The 21570-nt window shown below is 44.4% G+C and overlaps 1 protein-coding gene across 1 annotated transcript in view; it reads right to left on the minus strand.

Moving 5' to 3' along the window:
* LOC126234270 (uncharacterized) overlaps positions 1 to 21570 on the minus strand; it is a 178796-nt gene that overhangs the window by 139273 nt on the left and 17953 nt on the right. The window contains exons 4-8 of the mRNA XM_049942965.1: positions 16843 to 17020; positions 13332 to 13525; positions 13179 to 13244; positions 13026 to 13091; positions 5426 to 5576 (exon numbers count right to left, since the gene is read on the minus strand). Of these exons, the coding sequence (XP_049798922.1) occupies positions 5426 to 5576; positions 13026 to 13091; positions 13179 to 13244; positions 13332 to 13525; positions 16843 to 17020 (655 nt within the window). The remainder of the gene's footprint in view (positions 1 to 5425; positions 5577 to 13025; positions 13092 to 13178; positions 13245 to 13331; positions 13526 to 16842; positions 17021 to 21570) is intronic.

The raw sequence follows: 21570 nt of genomic DNA on the forward strand, positions 1-21570 counted from the left end.
AGCACCGGAAATAGGACCTTTTGTAACGCCGGAAATGCATATCCTCCTATTTCCATTTTAATTTTTTCCTTATTTTGTTACCTGAAGATATGCCATTTCTGTGTCTTTATATATTGTAATTGTTTTGCATATGCATTTATGTCGATGTATAATTGGTTTGTTTTGTAAATATTATTTGAATTTTTACAGTGCGTCTTGCTTAGGAAAAACTACGCTATCGAACGATTACATCGATAGGTTGTGTGGAGAACCAAAGTGTTTACGATCTTGGGTAGTGTTAACTCTGCCGCGTGGAGCGCGGGCAGAGCGCAGTCTGGCTGGAGTAGGGCGGTGGAGCAGGTGTTGTGTGACGCTCCCATGAGTTGCCGCACTTTCGGGGTTTGGCAGCATGAATTGCTCTCGACTTACTATGATAGTTTCTGGCACGGTGTCGCGGACAGGAAACAGTAGCTGGCAAACATCAAGAGCCCATTTCGCCTGGTGACTGTGTCGAGAAGAAGGTGCGCCAACATCCAGTTTCTGCAACAGCTACGTCCTCGATCGATGACTTCAAACCTTCAATCAACTAACAAGGAAGACTGAAAGCACGTAAAGTTTTAGAACTGTATGGCAGACCTCAGCTTTTCAAACTATTCCATTAGCATCACTAAAATACAGCAACTTAGCATGAACCTTTGTTGCTCATTGTCCCAATTGCATTACCAAGCAGGGCCCCTTCCTTTTCCGAAATGAACTCGAGTGTCGTTGAAATTCAAACGCCAGCATTGAGTAATATCATTCGATTTCACTGCTTTAATTTCAAAGTTCAGTTAAGGTATTCGTAGCTGGCTACAATATTTAGATTACACAAGCACAAATTAAGAGTGCGAGTTTTGTTACCATATTTTAGCTTACCTGTGACTGCAGCTCAGCTCGGTACGTACTAAATTTTACTCTTGTTAATTGTTCAGAATCATTTAATTCAAGTTCAAAGTTCAATCTCTTATTTCTAAATTGCGTAGATTCAAGTAGCTTTTGAAATGATTGTTGAGGTAGCCCATGACTAACCTTATTTTACTGAATTTCGCAGTGTTTCAGAAACAAAGTTCACTATTAATTTCAGTCACTAAATTAACTTTCAATTTTCCAGTTTTATTAATTCTTTTGCTAAATTAAGTCAGAGTGTAGCGAAATTTATTACTCCTGACAAACATTCAGTTTTCGCACAACACGTGTCAGCCTTTAGTTGCCACGCTTTTAGTGCTAATTATATGTGCAGTAACCTTTCTTTTTCAGTTATTATAGTAGTTGTCCATAGGACTGGCGACCGTAGTTTTCCCCAAATCTCAAATATCTAATTAACGCCAGTTAATCGTTAACGTAATGACCTCACATTTGCTTTCTTTATTAACTTTACTCTTTTTCAAAATTAATTTCCACCAGATTCATTTGCATTTTTCCTTTCATTTAGATATTTAGATGTAACCCTTTCCTCCCTCTTTACCGACAGATTAACTTCGGTGACGATTGCTTTTCCCAAATTTCCATTAGGTACACGCGGTTTAATTTTTACTGTCATTAAGGTCGATAAGTGAGGGGGAGGTTACACTGTGGCCTCTGTATGCCAATCATACAACTCACGTACTTAGCTTCTATTCATTGGCGTCATATTGTTTTTGTGTGGAAAGCAACATGATCCTTCTGACAAATAGCCCAAAATGTCGAACCTGATGTAACAGTTGTAAATCACTGTTGTTACTGGAGGTCCGAGAATCGTGCTTATGCTGGTCTTCCGGGTTCGTGACGCCAGCAGCATACAGGCTAATGACTGGTTAACCACGATAGACTAGTAGCCATTGCTGTGCGCCCAGCGAACAGCACAAATTAGGATCAATGTTGCACCTAGCGTGTCAACTACAACTAACAGAGCCAGTTTTCTGAAAGCCTTCGAACCTTACAAAGAAAAGTGAGGCAAGAAACACTGCTAAAATTTAAGAAAAAAAAGCATTTTCACTCCCAGCAGCAACGCATGGAAGCGAAAATTAATTAACAACAAAAACGGTGAAATAATAATCTAGTGTGCAGAAATTATGTTTGTCAAGATACACAAGACAAGGTATAAGCAAACTATTGAGTAATGCCTCTCAATGAAAGGTCTAGAAACGATACTGAAAAGAGCATATCAATAGGTTGGAGAACGACAGATTATCAAAATTTCTATATAAATACAAAGCAACAAGCTGAAGAAGCGTAATAAGCCCAAAAATCACGTGGAAAGCTTTAGACCACGCAAGTAGGCGCAATAGGGAAAACGTGATACTTGCAAAATGAGTTTAAGAAGAAGAATTGCTTCAGAGTATGGAGGTCGAAAGTCGGACAGCTATGTCACCTAATGACACGCACACCTATCCCAGTTACCACTAAATTATATGCAACTGCTGTGAGAAGGTGTGCATCAATCAGAAAAACGGCCTGCTCTTTATACCTGCCACCCATTGACTCTGTAGATGTAGATTTTCCCGAAGCATCGTGTCCCCAAAGCCTTGATTCCTTCCGCTTGAAGATTTCAACCACACGAGGTGCTGTTGGACTCTGTTAACATCTGCCGCTGTGATCTGCCACTGAACAGAGGTAGGGTTGCACTGATTTGTCCTTCTGGTGAACAGCTCAGTGGAAAGAAGTTATCAAGGCTTTGTACCCTTCCCACTACGGATTTGCCTTCCTGAATCAGCAGCACTCGAAAGGAAGCCATCTAGTTGGATACAAACGACGGCAAACTGGACACATTACGGCCACTGAAAACTCAGACAGCGCTCAGGACATGGTGGATCACACGGACACTGCGACTAACCAGACTACAGAAAAATCCAGCCCTAGGCTATCCGACCAGCTTGTAAGCCTGCCTGTTCCGTAATGGAATGGGAAAGAAGGCTAGTCAATCAGTGACATGCGTGGAGCTCTACTGTAGTTTTGCATGTGGCCCATCAGTAGAAAAAGTGAGAACTTTTCGAATTGCAAGAGAAAAAACCACAAGAGATAGTTGGAAGAATTCCATAATCTCACTAACCATTGACGTAAGAATCTGGAACTACTTCTATAATGACAAGGAAACAAGGAAACCTATTCGGCACATGGGAGCTAGAATTTAATCTGTGCGTGTCTCGAGAAGCAGCCGTAGGGACAGAACAAATTAATTATGTCATTGTTGTGTCATCTGTGTTCGGACACTGAAGAGTAACTCCCTGCCTGTTTTCACGATCATCGGGGACAGAAAACATCCTGACAAGTGGATAGAGGCAATAATGTTACTTCGCAGAGATCGTACCAGACGAAATAGGTAATTGAGTGTCAGCGTACATATGTGTACGCAAAGATTCATGAGCGTGTGCATTGTCGTCTTCGGGAACATCCTGAAACTGATTCATCTGTCCTTGACAGCCTAATTCTACTGGAAGTGGCTATAGAAGAGCCTTTCCTTCTGGTTATATAATACCTTTCACCAACTTAATGGAAATGAAGCTGAGACCATACGATCTTCCCTAAGAAGAATTCCTGCTGTTATCATCTCCGTGATGCCCAATGAGATTGTTTTAATCAGAAGAATGCCGTCCTTAGGCCAGCTTAAATGTACATTGAGGTGACAAAAGTCACGAGATACCTCCTAACATTGTGTCACATCTCTCTTCGCCGGGCGTAGTGCAGCAACTCGACATGGGATGGACTCAACAACTCGTTGGAAGTCATCTCCAGAAATACTGAGCCATGCTGCCTCTATAGCCGTCCATAACTGCGGCAGTGTTGCCGGTGCAGGATTTTGTGCACGGACTCACCTCTCGATTACGTCCCATAAATGTTCGTTGGGATTCGTGTAGGACGATCTGGGTGAACAAATCACTCGCTCGAATTGTCGAGAATGTTCTTCAAACCAATCGCGAACAGTTGCAGTCCGGTGACACGGTGCATTGTCATCCACAAAAATGCCATCGTTGTTTGGAAACACGATGTCCATGAATTGCTGCAGGTGGTCCCCAACAAGCCAAACCTAACCAGAGGACCCAATCCATTCCATGTAAACACAGCCCACACCATTAGGGATCTACCACCAGCTCGCATAATGCCTTGTCCACAACTTGGGTCCACGGTTTTTCGGGATTCCTATCATCAGCTCGTGCCGAGTGAAATCAGGACTCATTTAACCAGCTCGTGGTTTTCCAGTCGTCTAGGGTCCAACTGATATGGTCACGAGCCCGTATGGTCACGAGCCCAGGAGAGGCACTGCAGGCGATGTCGTGCTGTTGGCAAAGGTACTACTGTCTGTCGTCTGCTGCCACAGCCCACTGACGCCACATTTTGCCACACTGACCTGAAGGACACGTCCGTCGTACGTTCCACATTGATTTCTGTGGTTACTTGATGCAGTGTTACTTATCTCTTACCACTGAAAACTTTACGCACATGCCGCTTCTCCTGGTCGTTAAACGAAGACCGTCGCCCACTGCATTGTCCTTGGTGAGAGCTAACACCTGAAATTCGTTCTTCTCGGCACACTCTTGACGCTGTGGACCTCAGAATATAGAATTCCCTAACGATTTCCTAAATGGAATGCCCCATGCGTCTAGCTCCAACTACTTTTCCGCATTCAATGTCTGTTAGTTCCCGTCATGCAGCCGTAATGACATCAGAAACCTTTTGACATGAACCACCTGAGTACAAGTTCCAGCTCCGCCAACGCACTGCCGTTTGATGCACCGTGTAAGCGACACCACCGCCATCTCTATATGTGCGTACAGCTATCCCGTGACTTTTGTCAGCTCACTGTATAATACAGATGGTTCATCTGACCATCAAATGGCTATAAGAATGGGCAGAAAAGATTCGTTTTAGATTCATAGATAAATACGCTTTTCTACAGAGGTACTAAAATGACTACGGCAGCACTATTTATAGATAATTAATGGCGTGTCTAAATGAACGCATTAGACCAGTAATAGGTATCTACCCGTATTAGGCCATCCCAATTTTACATGTTCAAAAATGGTTCAAACGGCTCTGAGCACTATGGGACTTAACATCTGAGGTCATCAGTCCCCTAGAACTTAGAACTACTTAAACCTAACTAACCTAAGGACAGCACACACATCCATGCCCGAGGCAGGATTCGAACCTGCGACCGTAGTGGTCGCGCGGTTCCAGACTGTAACGCCTAGAACCGCTCGGCCACCCTGGCCGGCATTCTACACGTGCAAAGGCTGGAAGAACTGCCGTTAGCGACAGACAGTGACTTGCCTCTCATCGAGATACATTCTAACAGCCATTGGCGTTTACACAGGGTTAGCCTGAAAAACCTTGAACGGGCATACAGGAATGGGCCACAACTCGCAGAAGTTGACGTCAGGCCAGGATAGCTGCCCGCTGCGCCGCAGGCGGTGTGCGGTGAATGGTGTACCTGCAGGGCGCGGCTGTCGGCCCGCGGCAGGTCCGGGTGCAGCGTCGCCAGGGGGCTGGCGGCCAGAGAAGCGCCCAGCCGCGGCTGCACCAGGCACTCCGGGGTCCCCGAGAACCGAACCTCCGACGCCGGCGTCTCCGACAGCGCCGCCCTGCAACACCGAACACAAATTACAAACAGAGCATTTGGATGACAGCACCAGAGCGAAATTAAACTGCGGGGCAATAATTTGGAAATTTGGCTCAGATGTCAAACTACCAGATGTTGTAGATACGCCCCTTCGTGACTGCACAGTAACAGTTGTTCATGTTGTGCTCTTCAGTCTAGAAACTGGTTTGATGCAGCTCTCAATGCTACTCTGCCTTGTGCAATTTTCTTCATCTTCTAGTAATTACTGCAACCTACACCCTTCTGAATCTGCTTAGTGTATTCATCTCTTGGTCTCCCTCTACGATTTTTACCCTCCACGCTGCCCTCCAATACTAAACTGGTGATCCCTTGATACCTCAGAACGTGTCCTACCAACCGATCCCTTCTTCCAGTCAAGTTGTGGCACAAATGCCTCTTCTCCTGAATTCTATTCAGTACCTCCTCATTAGTTACGTAATCTACTCGTCTAGTCTCAGCATTCTTCTGTAGCACCACATTTCGAAACCTTCTATTGTCTTCTTGTCTAAACAGTTTATCGTCCATGTTTCACTTCCATACATGGGTAGGCTCCATACAAATACTTTCACAAAGTACTTCCTGAAGCTTAAATCTATACTCGATATTAACAAATTTCTCTTCTTCAGAAACGCTATCCTTGCCATCGCCAGTCTACATTTTATATCTTCTCTACTTCGACCATCATCAGTTATTTTGCTGCCCAAATAGCAAAACTTAGCTACTTCATTAAGTGTCTCATTTCCTAATGCAATGCAATAAGCATCACCTGATTTAATTCGAGTACATTCCATTATCCTCGTTTTTCTTTTGTTGATGTTCAACTTATATCCTCTTTCAAGACACTGCCCATTCCGTTCAACTGCTCTTCCCGATACTTTGCTGTCTCTGATAGAATTACAGTGTCGTCGGCAAACCTCAAAGCTTTTATTTCTTCTCCATGGATTTTAATTCGTAATCCAAATGTTTCTTTTGTTTCCTGTACTGCTTGCTCAATATACAGATTGAATAACATCGAGCAGAGGCTACAACCCTGTCTCACTCCCTTCCCAACCACTGCTTCCTTCATGTCCCTCGACTCTTATTACTGCCATCTGGTTTCTGTACAAATTGTAAATAGCCTTTTGCTCCCTGTATTTGACCCCTTCCACCTTCAGTATTTGAAAGCGAGTATTCCAGTCAACATTGTCAAAAGCTTCCTCTAAGTCTACACATGTTAGAAACGTACGTTTGCTTTTCCTTAATCTATCTTCTAAGATAGATATGCCTCCCGTGTTCGCCCGCATCTCGTGGTCGTGCGGTAGCGTTCTCGCTTCCCACGCCCGGGTTCCCGGGTTCGATTCCCGGCGGGGTCAGGGATTTTCTCTGCCTCGTGATGGCTGGGTGTTGTGTGATGTCCTTAGGTTAGTTAGGTTTAAGTAGTTCTAAGTTCTAGGGGACTGATGACCACAGCTGTTAAGTCCCATAGTGCTCAGAGCCATTTGAACCAACCTCCCGTGTTCCAACAATTCTGCGGAATCCAAACTGATCTTCCCCGAGGTCGGTTTTTACATTCTTCTGTAAAGAATTCGTGTTCCTATTTTGCAGCCGTGACTTATTAAACAGTTCGGTAACTTTCACACCTGTCCACACCTGCTTTCAGTGACATTGGAATTAGTATAATGTTGTTGAAGTCTGAGGGTATTTCGCCTGTCTCATACATCTTGCTCACCATATGGTAGACTTTTGTCATGGCTGGCTCTCCCAAGGCTGTCAGTATTTCTGATGGAATGTTATCTACTCCTGGGGCCTAGTTTCGACTTAGGTCTTTCAGTGCTCTGTCAAACTCTCCACTCCGTATCATATATGCCATTTCATCTTCATCTACATCCTCTTCCATTTCCATAATATTGTCCTCAAGAACATCGCCCCTGTATAGACCCTCTATATACTCTTTCCATCTTTCTGCTTTCCCTTCTTTGCTTAGAACTGGGTTTCCATCTGAGCTCTTGATATTCATACAAGTGGTTCTCTTTTGTCCAAAGGTCTCTTTAATTTTCGTAGTGGGATATGCCTCTACTTCCTTACATTTGTCTTCTAGCCATCGCTGCTTATCCATTTTGAACTTCCTGTCAATCTCATTTTTGAGACGGTTGTATTCTTTTTAGCGTGCTTCATTTACTGCATTTTTATATTTTCTCCTTTCATCAATTAAATACAATATTTCTTCTGTTACCCAAGGATTTCTACTCGCCCTCGTCTTTTTACCGACTTGATCCTCTGCCACCTTCACTATATCATCTCTGAAAGCTACCCATTCTTCTTCTATTGTATTTCTTTCCCCTGTATTTGTCAATCATTCCCTAATGCTTTCTCTGAAACTCTCTACAGCCTCTGGTTCGTTTTGTTTATCCATGTCCCATCTCCATAAATTCCTACTTTTTTGCAGTTTCTTCAGTTTTAACCTACGTGCCGTAACTGAGAGACTAAAAACCCAGTCTTTCATGGTTGGTACTAGAATTTCATTTAACGTGACTCTCATTTGTGGTAATGCTTTGCATATGGTGTTTCCATGATGATGGCGATGATGATGATGATGATGATGATGATGATGATGATGATACTAAGTCGCAGTGATGATAGAGAACAAATGTATCAATTTGAGATAAATGAATGAAAGGAAGTTATGATTTAAAATTCTTACGACTACGAGTTCAGTCATCAAAAACTGAGCACGGTCTCGAATTAGTACAGAAAATTTAATGCGATCTTGTTCATTAGAATCATTTCAGCATTTGCCTTATGAACTTTTGAGAAACTATAAATAATGAAGTTCTGGATCACCGAACGAGGAATTGAACACTTGTGCTTTCCAATTAGAATCCAGCGACGTGTGTACTGCGTCGCAACGTTCAGTGCCAGTTGAAGGAAAGTCTGCCAGTCCAGAAATGACGTCAAAGTAGTGCCAGGACAACTCTGTCAGTGGTTAATGAGAGTCTACGAATCATTGTCTATAGCATTGTCTATAACCGACGTGTTAAGTACTTAAGACGGATGACACAGGACTCGCATTCGGGAGGACGACGGTTCAATCGCGCGTCCGGCCATCCTGATTTAGGTTTTCCGTGATTTCCCTAAATCGCTCCAGGCAAATGCCGGGATGGTACCTTTCAAAGGGCACGGCCGACTTCCTTCCCCTTCCTTCCCTAATCCGATGAGACCGATGACCTCGCTGTCTGGTCTCCTTCCCCAAAAACCAACCAACCAACTTAAGACGGATGACCTCTACTCCTACGTCATCTGCAATGTGATTGTGATATTCAATGTAAGTATGTTGCGACCCACGTTAGGTTACGACAATACATCCTTCCTACAAGAGTAGTTGCATTTACGTTTCACTAAATGCTTTAAAATATGATCACCCACTCTTAAAGCCACACCGTCAGGTGGACTTAGCACCAGCTCTGCAGCATGCGGCAGTGTGGCTTCGAATCAGTGGCTTCCATTGGCTGCCGACTGTAGCCGTCTGTCCAACGTGGCGCGAGATGCGCTGTCAATACAGCTGACACCTCAGCATTCGAGAGTGGTGGCTGACGGCCCAGTCCTCCGACTCCGGCATGGTGTGAGCGGGCAGCACTCGCGCTTGCGAGCACATCGCTGGAACGGACTTGGCACGTGGTCCAGAAGACACCATCCCACATTTGTTTAAACAAAGATAATAAAACTTCCCATCATACCCCAACAGTGGTGGCAATTGCTTAAGCATTTAAATATTAACATAACATAAGTGGACTTAAGCTTGAGACAAGTCAGCTCCAAACTTGGAGTGCCAATTGTTTAAACAGCAGTTGTTGAACAGTTCAAGGAAAACTTAAGTGTTATTTCAAATAGGTACCCCATTCATACATAGTAGTAGGTGGTGACTTCGGTGTACCCTCTATATTTTGGTGAAAATACATGTTTAAAGTTGGAGGAGGGCATAAAAGGTCGTAATGAATGCGCTCTCAAGGACGCACTCGAAGGGTAGATGGTTATGGAAACATACTTGACCTCTTATGGACAAACAAATAAGGAGCATCATGATGGATACAGGGATTAATGGGCAAAAGGTTGTAACATCCAAACCCACCAAAAATAAACATAAAATATAAAATATGCAGATAAAAGTTAACTTGACGCCTTCCTAATACACAGTCTTCACACTTTTCAACCTGATTATGTAAGCCTAGACCAGATGTGATTTAAATTCAAAGAAATAGTATGGACGGCAGTTGAGAGATATATACAAAACAAATTAAGAACAGATGGTCCTGATCTCCATGGTACAAAAAACATGTCAGGACACTGTTGCAGAAGCAGCGAAAAAAACATGCAAATTTTAAGTAGTACAAAACTCCACACTGGCAAAGTTTAACAGAAGTTCGAAATTTAGCGCGAACTTCAGCGCGAGATGCTTTTTATAGTTTCCGCGACGAAAATGGCAGAAAACCAAAAGAGATTGTGGTTGAATGTAAAGTACACCAGTGGCAAGACGCAATCAATACCTTCACTGTGCGTTAACAATAATGATATTAATGATGACATTGTCACTACAGCCGAGTTACTAAACACAGTTTTCAGAAATTCCTTCACCAAACAAGACGAAGCAAATATTCCAGAACTAACATCAGAAACAACTGCAAACATGAGAAAGTTAAAAGAAGATATCCTTGGTGTAGTGAAGCAGCTAAAATCAACTAAGCAAGATTGTCTAACAATCACTTTACTTTCAGAGTATGCTGATAAAATAGTTCCATACTTCGCAATCATATAATACCGCTCGCTTGTCGAAAGACCCGTGCCTAAAATCTGAAAAGTTGCACAAGTCACACCAGTATACAAGAAAGGAAATAGGAGTAATCCTCTAAATTACAGATCCATATCGCTAATGTCGATTTGAAGTATAATTTTGAACATAGACTGTGTTCGAACATTATAAGTTATCTCAAAGAAAACGATTTAATGACAAACAGCCAACACAGATTCAGAAAATATCATTCTTGTGAAACACAACTATCTTTTTATACTCGCGAATTAGTAAGTCCTGTCGACAGGGGATGTCAAATCGATTCCATATTTTTAGATTTGCAGAAGGCTTTTACCGTTCGTCACAAGCGACTTTGGCTATGGAATATCGTCTTAGTTGTGTGACTGGATTGGTGATTTCCTGTCAGAAAGGTCAGAGTTGGTAGTATCTGACGCAAAGTAACTGAGTAAAACAGATGCGACATGTGGCGTTTCCCATGGAAGTGTTATACGCCTTCTTCTTGTGTTTATCTACTTAAACGATTTAGGAGACAATCTGAGCAGCCCACTTAGATTGTTTGATGATGATGCTGTCGTTTACTGTCCTCTAAACTCATCAGATGATCAAAACGAATTATAGAATCATTTCGACAAAATATCTGTCTGTTGTGAAAAGTGGCAATTGACTTTAAATAATGAAAAGTGTAAAGTCATTCATATGAGAGCTAAAAGGAATCCGCTAAATTTCGGTTGCATCATAAATCACACATATTTAAAGGCTACCATTTCATATATATAATTAGAAGTTACAGTAACTAATAACTTAAACTGGAACGATAACATAGATAATGTTGTGGGGAAAGCAAACCAAAGACTGCGAATTATTGACTTAGAAAATGCAACGTGTCTACGAAGATACTGCTTACACTATGCTTGTCGACTCTCTTCCAGAGTTCCGTTGTGGAGGGTCCGAAGCGCATCAGTTAGGACTGATGGAGGACATCGAAAAAGCCGAAAGAAGGGTAGATCGTTTTGGATTATCGTGAAGTAGGGGAGAAATAGTCATGGATATGATACACATATTGGAGTGGCAGTCATTAAAACATAGGGGTTTTTCGCTGCAGCAGCACTTTCTCATGAGACTTGACTCGCGAACTTTCTTCTCATAGAGAGGAATGATGATAACAATGTAATAAGAGAGAGCTGCTCGAGCGTGGAATGGTAGAGAAGTAGCTTTATGGTGGTTCAATGAACTCTCTGCCAGGCACCTAATTGTGAACAGGAGAGTGATCACGTAGCTGTAGATGTAGCACAAGTGGGGCGAGGGAAATTGTTTGAACACTGTACTGCTTTAAATTTAGCTGTGAACTGTAATGTCAAGGGGGATCCAATTATATTGAATGTCCCATGATTTTAAATTTAGGATTTGATTGTGTACTTAGTACAAGTAACCATACTGAATTTTTTAAATTCCCTAATGTTTTAAAAGTAGGAGTCTTTGACGTCAGGGGAATGTCTAGTGGCTATCTTGAATTTTAAACCAAGAAAACAAGTGACATGGTATCCATGCAGGCTGTCCCAGTATCCACAAAGTCCACTACCTCAGGTTATGACATCACACAACGGATGCGGAAAATCTGACAAGGATCCTGGATGACCCAATATTCTTAACCCCACCATCTTGGATTGTGACATCGTAGGGATGGCAAAAACCTAGTACAGGAAGTGGCCTATGTCTGCCTGTTATATTTTATATTTAGGACAAATGGGCTTGGTCCACCGTCTTGAATTATTTAATTTACATACATAGGGCAATTGGCCTATGTCAGGGGGCAGGTTGGTTGGTTGATTTTGATGGAGGAGACAAAACAGCGAAGTTATCAGTCCCATCAGTTCCTTCCAAAGGAATCATCCCTTCACTTGCCTGAAGCGATTGCGAGAAATCACGGAAAACCTGCACCAGAAAAGTCAGATGCAGGTTTGAACCATAGTCCTCCCATGTGTGAGCCCAGTGTGCGAACCACGGGGCCACCTCACGCGGTGAAGGGGGTGGAAGGAGGGGACAAGTCTGTCGACAGTGTGTGATGACATAATCGAAATCTGGCAAGAATGCAAACTGTTGTGAAATGACCACAGCCCCACAAGTATTATTTGGAGTTTCTATGGAGCTCGAATACTTTAATTCCACAAAATATTTCTGAAGAACCTTACAGAACCTACAAGTGACTAACCTCCACAACAGGAGGTAGCCAACAGTGATAACTTAAATAGATGTTTTGGAGGGCCCTGAACCGCATCAGAATGGGGAGGGCACTAGTGAAGAGAATCTTGATCGAGCGAGGCCTTGTAGATGAATATGATGACAGATGTTATTGTGGCAAATATTAGGATATGCAACAATGCATGATCTGTCCTAACTGCCCCACGAAATTGACCCTTGATTATTTGTGGCCGGAAGCAAGGGAACACTGGATGTGGCCTGATTTTGCACTGAGAGACACTGAACTGCAGACTGTAACTGTGCTGCTGCGTGGCAATGTGCAGCCTGGCCGCCTTGTCGATGAGCCTGGCGGCTGACACGCCGCCTTGCAGCTGCAGGTTGTTTACTGATTTGCAGCTCATGCTGTGCCTCTTTGTCTGTTATCTCCCTGCTAGCTGTCTGTCTGTTTACCTGTGCTGCTGCGTGGCGCCGCGCAGCCTGGCTGCCTTGTCGGTGAGCCTGGCGGCTGGCACGCCCCTGTGCAGCTGCAGGTTGTTTACTGATTTGCAGCTCACGCTGTGCCTCTTTGTCTGTTATCTCCCTGCTAGCTGTCTGTCTGTTTACCTGTGCTGCTGCGTGGCGCCGCGCAGCCTGGCTGCCTTGTCGGTGAGCCTGGCGGCTGGCACGCCCCTGTGCAGCTGCAGGTTGTTTACTGATTTGCAGCTCACGCTGTGCCTCTTTGTCTGTTATCTCCCTGCTAGCTGTCTGTCTGTTTACCTGTGCTGCTGCGTGGCGCCGCGCAGCCTGGCTGCCTTGTCGGTGAGCCTGGCGGCCGGCACGCCGCCGTGCAGCTGCAGGTACTTGGCGACACCCCGGTTGCCGCGGTGCAGCGCCGCGTCCAGAGGCGTCAGCATGGCGCCGCGCCCGCTGCGCATCACCGGGTTCAGCAGCGCCCCGTGGTCCATCACCACCTGTTGGCACAGCCGGGCACCATCAGCGCATTTCTCCTGTAGCACTTCCTGCCTTCCGTGCGTGCAGTGGAGCCACTCTGCAGACAGTTCTACATCTACTTACGTACTCTGCAAGCCAGTGAGAAGTGCATGGCAGTACCACATACTACATGACTGCTTAAATTCTTATTTTTGCACTGTAATAAGTCTGTTTCAGGGAACGATTCACATCGGATTTATAGTGAATTCCTTAATTCTACAGATAATTCAGATGCTTGAAACTTTGACACTAAAGCTTCGCATGACACTCGATGTCCACCAGATCAGATTTTTTAGTATGCTGTACCAGTCTCACATGAGTCAAACAACCTTGTGTCATCTGTGCTGACATTCCTTAAATACGTTCAGTATCGCTTGTTACACTTACTTAATATGGCTTCCACACACTACAGCAGTAGTCTAGAATACACCTATTTAAATAGCTCCCATATACTACAGCAGTAGTCTAGAACAGGTCACGTAACTGTGTTGTAAGAGTGACTGCTTTTTCCGAGTATCCCATCAACTAACCAAAGACTGTCAGCTGCTTTGCTCATATTCCACATCCACACAAGTTGTTACAGACAGGTTTATCTATGAGTTGAGTGATTAAAACTGTGATTAATTGAAACTGTAGACATAGGATACTATGCATTTTTGTTTTGTGAAGCACTTGCAGTTGTACAAGTTACTAATGTGATCAGAGTATGAGTGAATATTTGTGCAAGACTTTTCGGATAGCAAATCACTGTAGACAACAGCATCGATAGATAACAGTATCGTCTGCCAAAATCTGAGATTGCTGTTGACATTGTCCTCGAGCTCATTAACAGATAATATGAACAGCAAGGGACGGAACACACTTTCTTGGGATGAACCCTCCTCCGCTCTTGACACTGGACACAGTTTCTCATTGAAAGGTTCTATAGTATATTATAGTTAACTCGAGGCTAACTCAGTTTCAGCAATTTCAGCTGGTTCTCAACGCCGTTGATATTAACCCTTGACACTAATTAATCTATATACTACTGGTAAATAACTGAAGTTACCATGTATAATTGTTTTTCTCGTGATTCATTAGTATGGATTTTACCACCACATACTTCATGGGAACATTAAATGCATAATAAACTTAGCACGTCTATTTGGTTCAAATGGCTTTGAGCACTATGGGACTTAACATCTATGGTCATCAGTCGCCTAGAACCTAAGGACATCACACACATCCATGCCCGAGGCAGGGTTCGAACCTGCGACCGTAGCGGTCACGAGGTTCCAGACTGAAGCGCCTAGAACCGCTTGGCCACACCGGCCGGCTAGCACGTCTATTTATTGTGATTTACAAAGACTACATGCTTTCATGGTATTTCTGAAAATTTATTTTGCCACTTAAAGGATTACCATCTTTATCAGTAATCCCTGCAGTGGTGCGAGAAATATAAAGTGATATAGTACTCCTGGATTCTATTTTGTAAAGGAACATTTGAAAACGGAGCCCATCATTTCTGGTTCTGCGTTGATAGCTCGTATAAAAAAAACTGACAAAACTAATGCTAAGTGACATCTCCTGTATGATACGAGTGATCCTGATTATGTGACAAAGACACCAGATTCAACTTGCCAAATAACACCTACAATTTTTGCTATCGTTCGAACTTTTACTCTTGATAAGAAACAAAATTAAGATAGTAACATTTATTTATAGCTCTATTTATTAAACCTATTCCTTATTATCTAAAATAAGTTGAAATCTATTCAATGTTTAAAACATTTACATTAAATATGTTTCTTAATTTTTTAATCAGTTCGCAGCTAAAAGTATTTGTAATAAAGAATAAAAGACAGTTTTATGCCTAGGATTAACAAAGAATTATGTCGAAACAAAAACAAATAAAATTGATAAAAAATTAACTACCATAAAAAAGAAATAAAACTGATAACCCACAAACTCTCGCCATCAGCCGCCTGGCTACGTGAGTGTCGTGGAAAAAAAAAAAAAAAAAAAAAAAAAGCTTACTGTCTGCACACAGGCCAGCGGGCGTGTAATTCCTACTGTCAGTAGCGCGACTACATATGCTGTCCGTGTAACTAAGTCTAGTGCAATCGGTACATTCCACCAAATTCCCGAATGGTTTCCAAGGCAGACTATGGTTTCATAAAAGCACTAAAGCACTACTACAAGAAAAACACTACCGCTTAACCAGATTAACATTTAGGTGAAGGCTCAGGAGCCTTCTGCTACACTGTGTGCGACTATTCAGATCAACAGTGGCCCTATGGTGCAGGTGTCACAGCAAGAAGTTCGCCGGCAAGATAAAGCCGCGGCTCAGGGTGAACTGTGCGTCGCTGGCAGAAATGCATAACGCAGGTCTTGGCAGCCGAAAACTTGAAGCCATGCGCTACAGGCCAAGACTGCGCCTTGCGGATAGCGCTCTGAAGCTGACGTTCAGCAGCTGCATTGCCAATTGAGCTATACTAGAGGCAGAAGTCGTCAGCATACACTACGAGCCGGAATCCAAGTGACAGCAATGGAATGACGACATGCGAATTCTCCATCGAAGAAGAAGTTTAAGACACAGCCATGTGAAAGGAAAGTGATGTGCACAGTCTTCTGGGATAGCCAGATGTCCTGGAGCCTGCAGCGACTGTCAATGCAGCACGCTAACAGACGGCACTGACTAACCTGAAAGCCCGAATTTCCAGGGTGAGGCCTCAGAAGATGACCAACTTTACCTGCAACGTGGTAACGACAGGCCCGACACCAATTTTACGACGACGTAACTCACTGCAAAATTCGGCCAACTGTCTTCCCACATCCGCCGTACAGTCCCGATTTTGCGCCTTCAGACTAATATCTCTTTGGACCTCTGAAAGATAGACTACGTGGCGAAGATTTGTACGACTCGGATGCCGTTCTCAAGGTCGTAAGGAAGTGGTTAGCCTCAGCTGGTTCCGATTTTTACAAGCGCGGTATGCAGGCTCTGGTCATCGTTGGTGCATAACGAATGGTGCTGACTATGTGGAAAAATGACAGTCTGTAGCTGCGGTGTTGTGGTTTATGTATGTCCTGTAGTTTCCGTCAAAAGGAGGCATTACTTTCGGAACGGCCGTCGTGTGTCTCCGTATGCTGGTGTGAAGTTGAACATTTCGTTAGGAGGCTCACCGCGTGTGGAACTCTTTCCGCTCTCCGGCGTTAGCACCAGGGTGGCCGCACGCCTGCAGGGCCGTACCTTGCACATCTCGACGTTGTTGTGTATGGCGGCGACGTGCAGCGGGCAGCGGCCGTCGTTGTTCGGCGCGTCGGCGGCGTCGGGGCGGCGGCCCAGCAGCCAGCGCACCAGCTCTGTCCGGCCCGAGGCGACGGCGTCGTGCAGCGGCAGGTCCCCGCGCACGTTGCGCAGCCACAGCGAGGCGCCGTGCGCCGCCAGCAGCCGCAGCGTCTCCAGCTGGCCCTTGGCCGCGCCGCAGTGCGCCGGCCTGCGTCGACAAACGACTCCCTCTAATTCTCCACAAGCAATCGCCAACAACTGTGCACCGTTGACACGACGCACTGTCATCCGTAAAAATTTCGTCGTTGTTTGGGAACATAAAGTCTACGAATGATTGCAAATGTGTGAGGCTGATGCCGGCGGAGGTTCGAGTCCTCCCTCGGCATGGGTGTGTGTGTTTGTCCTTAGGATGATTGCGGTTAAGTAGTGTGTAAGCTTAGGGACTGGTGACCTTCGCAGTTAAGTCCCATAAGATTTTACACACATTTGAACATTTGAATGATTGCAAATGGTCTCGTCAATGATCGGTTCAGTTGGACTAGATGTAAACACAGCTGTTTATTTTCTTGCCGTCAGTATGACAGAGCACCAGGGACCCATCCTCTGTATTGGAATCTGGCAGTTTTCAATCTACGATATACTGTCTTTTAGTGGTGTTTTGTTCTGACCGACAAGGAATGTTGGGTAAAAAGTCTCCGAGCTTTTCCGCCCTAATGTCCTAATCATATGTTCACCCGAAGGGGGGAGGGGGGAGAGATTTCAGTGCCACGAAACCGGCTGTGATCCAGTAATAAAGGACTAAATAAAACTGTAGCGGTTATTAATACCCAAGACAGCGCATAGCGTTATGGAGCTACGGCCACCTTGCACAGTGCCTTATTTACAAAGTAGGTCCGTAGCTTCGTGGGACATGCGCGACTCTCGAACCCTATCGTCAGCCCTTATCAGCTCAAATAGGGACTCATCTGACCACGTCCGCAGCTCGTGGTCGCGCGGTCCCGTTCTCGCTTCCCGAGCACGGAGTCCCGGGTTAGATTCCCGGCGGGCTCAGGGATTTTCACCTGCCTCGAGGTGACTGAGTGTTTGTGTTGTCCTCATCATTTCATCGTCATTCCTGAAAGTGGCGAGACTGGACTGAGCAAAGGTTGCGAATTTGTACGGGCGCTGGTAACCGTGCAGTTGAGCGCCCCACAAACCAAACATCATCATCATCTGACCACGCCACGCTTTCCCAGTCCCCTAGGATCCAACCGATATAGTCACCAGCCCAGCAGAGGCGCTGCAGATCTGCTATTAGCAAAGGCACTCGCGCAGGTCATCTGCTTCCACAGCCCATTAACGCCAAACTTCGCCGCTCTGTTATAACGGATACGTTCGTCGTACGTCATACACTGATTTCCGGTTGTTACTCCAGGCAGTGATGCCTGTCTATTAGCCCTGACAACTCCATGCAGACGCCACTGCTCTACTTCGTTCAGTGAGGGCCGTCGGTTACTGCGTCGTCCGTGGAGAGGGGTAATGCCTGAAATATGGTTTTCTCGCAACGCTCTTGATACAGTCGATCTAAAAATATTGGCTCCGCTAAAGAATTCCGAAATGGAGTGTACGATGCGTCTAGCTCCTACTACCACCCCGCGTTTAAAGTATACTTACATTACATTCCCGTAATGCAGCCATCTTTTCACGTGAATCATCTAAGTGCAAATGACAGTTCCGCCAACACACTGGCCTTTTATACCTTGTGCATGCGATACTACCGAATTCTGTATACGTGCCATGAGATTCTTGACACTGTAAACAAGAAAGTGGTCCTGGATATGTTAGAACACAGTGTAAAAAAAAAAAAAAAAAAAAAAAAAAAAAAAAAAAAAAAAACTTTCTGAGACTGACCATCTACAATATGAACTTCAGCATCTGAGACGCGTTTTCTGAGATTATAATTACAACAAGAGAGAGTCTGCAAACTCTTTCCAGTGAAGCCGACGAAGGGCACCTCGTGAATCAGCTGACGAGGCTAAGTGCTCTGTGTTCATTCTATTATCTGGGCGATGACCAGCGAGATAGGATGCGTGCTGCAGACATGTGGATTCAGACACGTGGTCTAATCTGCCTCAAAGGTACAAGACACATTATGCCCACTGAAGACGTATATCTTAGAGTGCACAGTGTTTAGGGTATCCCCCACAGCATCATCTGTCTAAGCTGCTCTCACTGTTGCCGAGTGTTGTACCGCCCACACGCCACACCTCGAACGAGAGCTAGAGAATTCAGCCATTGCTGAACACTGTCCAGAGAAGCTGCACAAAATATTGTTTGGAAAAACGAGAGTCTTAGCTCATGGATCATCATATTCTAATTCCATTATAAACGGAGTGGCGAAGATTAGAAGAAACTGCAACAATTTCTACCGAGGCCAAGAGTACACACTTCATAGAGCATGGTGGAGGCTTTGGACATGGACCAAACGCAAAGACGGATGCTTGACGCTTGCAGAGAGGTGAGGGCATCAGACATGACGCCAGTCCCTCGCACGACCTGACGCTACTCGGTCCAGCTGTGCCCCTTTCTGGAAGGTTCCAGACACCGCTATCGCGTCTTTGTAAGCGGAACACTATGACAGCTCCGCCAGTCTGTGGTTTCTTACTCCTCATGACGATGGCGGGGACAGCTGTGGAAAGCACAAATGTAATTTCGACTCTAAAACCACGATTTTATTCATGTGCGCCACCACGAAGACTTCGACGACACTGCCACCTAAGTTTTTTATTTGGTTTTGATATACTGAACAATACTGCGAACAGCTAGGTATAAACGTAAAATCACCTACGCAGAGATTTGTCAACATATTTAGGTTAAAGTATGATATAATATCATCTTATAGTGGACACATAGACAGATTAATTGTAGCTATGGAAACTTGGCATATTAACTACACACAAAATGTAATATAAAAAAGAACTCATCAGAGATTAGGGAGCATGCAGCTAGAGATTGCAATCATTATACAACCATACACACGATATGGAAAGGTTTTACAAATACCGATTAAAAGTTAATATGCCTTCAAATTGTCATGTGCATGATGAGTGATTATTACAGGTGCAAATGAAAGTAGCAAGTAGAGGAAAATGAAACAAGCAAATAATCCTAATAAATATAGGTCTGGAAACCAATACTATCCCTGATAGGACTTGTGCACTGTTGCGTCACTGTTAATGTCTAACGTCGTTTTTATTTGAAACTTATGGTAGAACAGTGCGTATGTGGTACATGCATGATGGAGTGCTAACACACTATCCTCTGGATGTTTGGTAACACATAATACCAGTCTTCGACAACAACTGTATCGGTCGTATCTAGCCAACATCGTGGTCTCCCTGGTCCCTCGGTTGAACCCCTTGGATATTTTTGTGTGGGGTCACTTACACCGAATAGCCAAAGAAATTAGTACACCTGCCTAATATCGTGTAGTGCCCCCGTGGGCACTCAGAAGTGCTGCAACACGACGTGGCATGGACTCGACTAATGTCTGAAGTAATGCTGGACGGAACTGACGCCATGAAGGACTGTCCATAAATCTGTAAGAGTACGAAGGGGTGTAGAGCTCTTCTGGAAAGCACGTTGCAAGGTATCCAAGATATGCTCAATAATGTTGATGTCTAGGGAGTTTGGTGGCCAGCAGTAGTGTTTAAACTCAGAAGAGTGTTCCTGGAGCCACTCTGTAGCAATTCTGGACGTATGGGGTGTCGCATTGTCCTGAAGTCCGTCGGAATGTACAATGGACACGAATGTATGCACGTGATCAGACAGGATGCTTATGTATTATCACCTGTGAGAGTCTGTCTAGACGTATCAGGGGTCCCACACCATTGAAAAGCCTCCACCAGCTTGAACAGTCCTGCGCTGACATGCAGAGTCGGTGGATTCATAAGGTTGTTTCCATATGTGTACACGTTCATCAGCTCAATAGAATTTGAAACGAGACTCGTCCAACCAGGCAACACGTTTAGAGTCATCAACAGTCCAATATCGGTGTTGACGGGCCTAGGCGAGGTGTAAAGCTTTGTGTCGTGAAGTTATCAAGGGTACACGAATGGACCTTCGACTCCGAAAGCCCATATCGATGATGTTTCGTTGAGTGGTTCTCACGCTGGCGCTTGGTGATGGCCCGACACTGAAATCTGCAGGAATTTGCGGAAGGCTTACACTTCTGTCACGTTTAACGATTCTCTTCAGTCGTTTTAGGCCCCGTTCTTGCAGGATCTTTTTTCGGCCAAAGTGGTGTCGGAGATTTGATGTTTTATCGGATTCCTGATACTCACGGTTAATCCCAACTTCATCGCTACCTCGAAGATGCCATGTCCCATCGCTCGTGCGCCTACCATAATACCACGTTCGAAGTCACTTAAACCTTTATAGCCTGCCGTTATAGCAGCAGCATCCGATATAAGAACTGTGCCAGACAGTTGTCGTCCCATATAGACGTTGCCGACAGCAGCACCGTATTCTGCTTGTTTACATGTCTCTCTATCTGAATACGCAGGCATGTAACAGTTTCTTTGGCACTTCAGTGTTAAGGATTTGGTGTACTTCAGCCATGTTGTTAGTGTCAATGAATCGCTAGACATAAACAATGTTGTAACATTGTCACGAGTACACTTGTGAATCTGTAGTATCAGAGAATCCATTGGTGTCCATGCCTGTGTATACTATGATTATTTGCTAGTTTAATTCTCCTCTGTTTCCCTTTGTAATACT

Source organism: Schistocerca nitens, chromosome 1, assembly GCF_023898315.1.
Source record: "Schistocerca nitens isolate TAMUIC-IGC-003100 chromosome 1, iqSchNite1.1, whole genome shotgun sequence".
In the NCBI taxonomy this organism is placed as follows: domain Eukaryota; kingdom Metazoa; phylum Arthropoda; class Insecta; order Orthoptera; family Acrididae; genus Schistocerca; species Schistocerca nitens.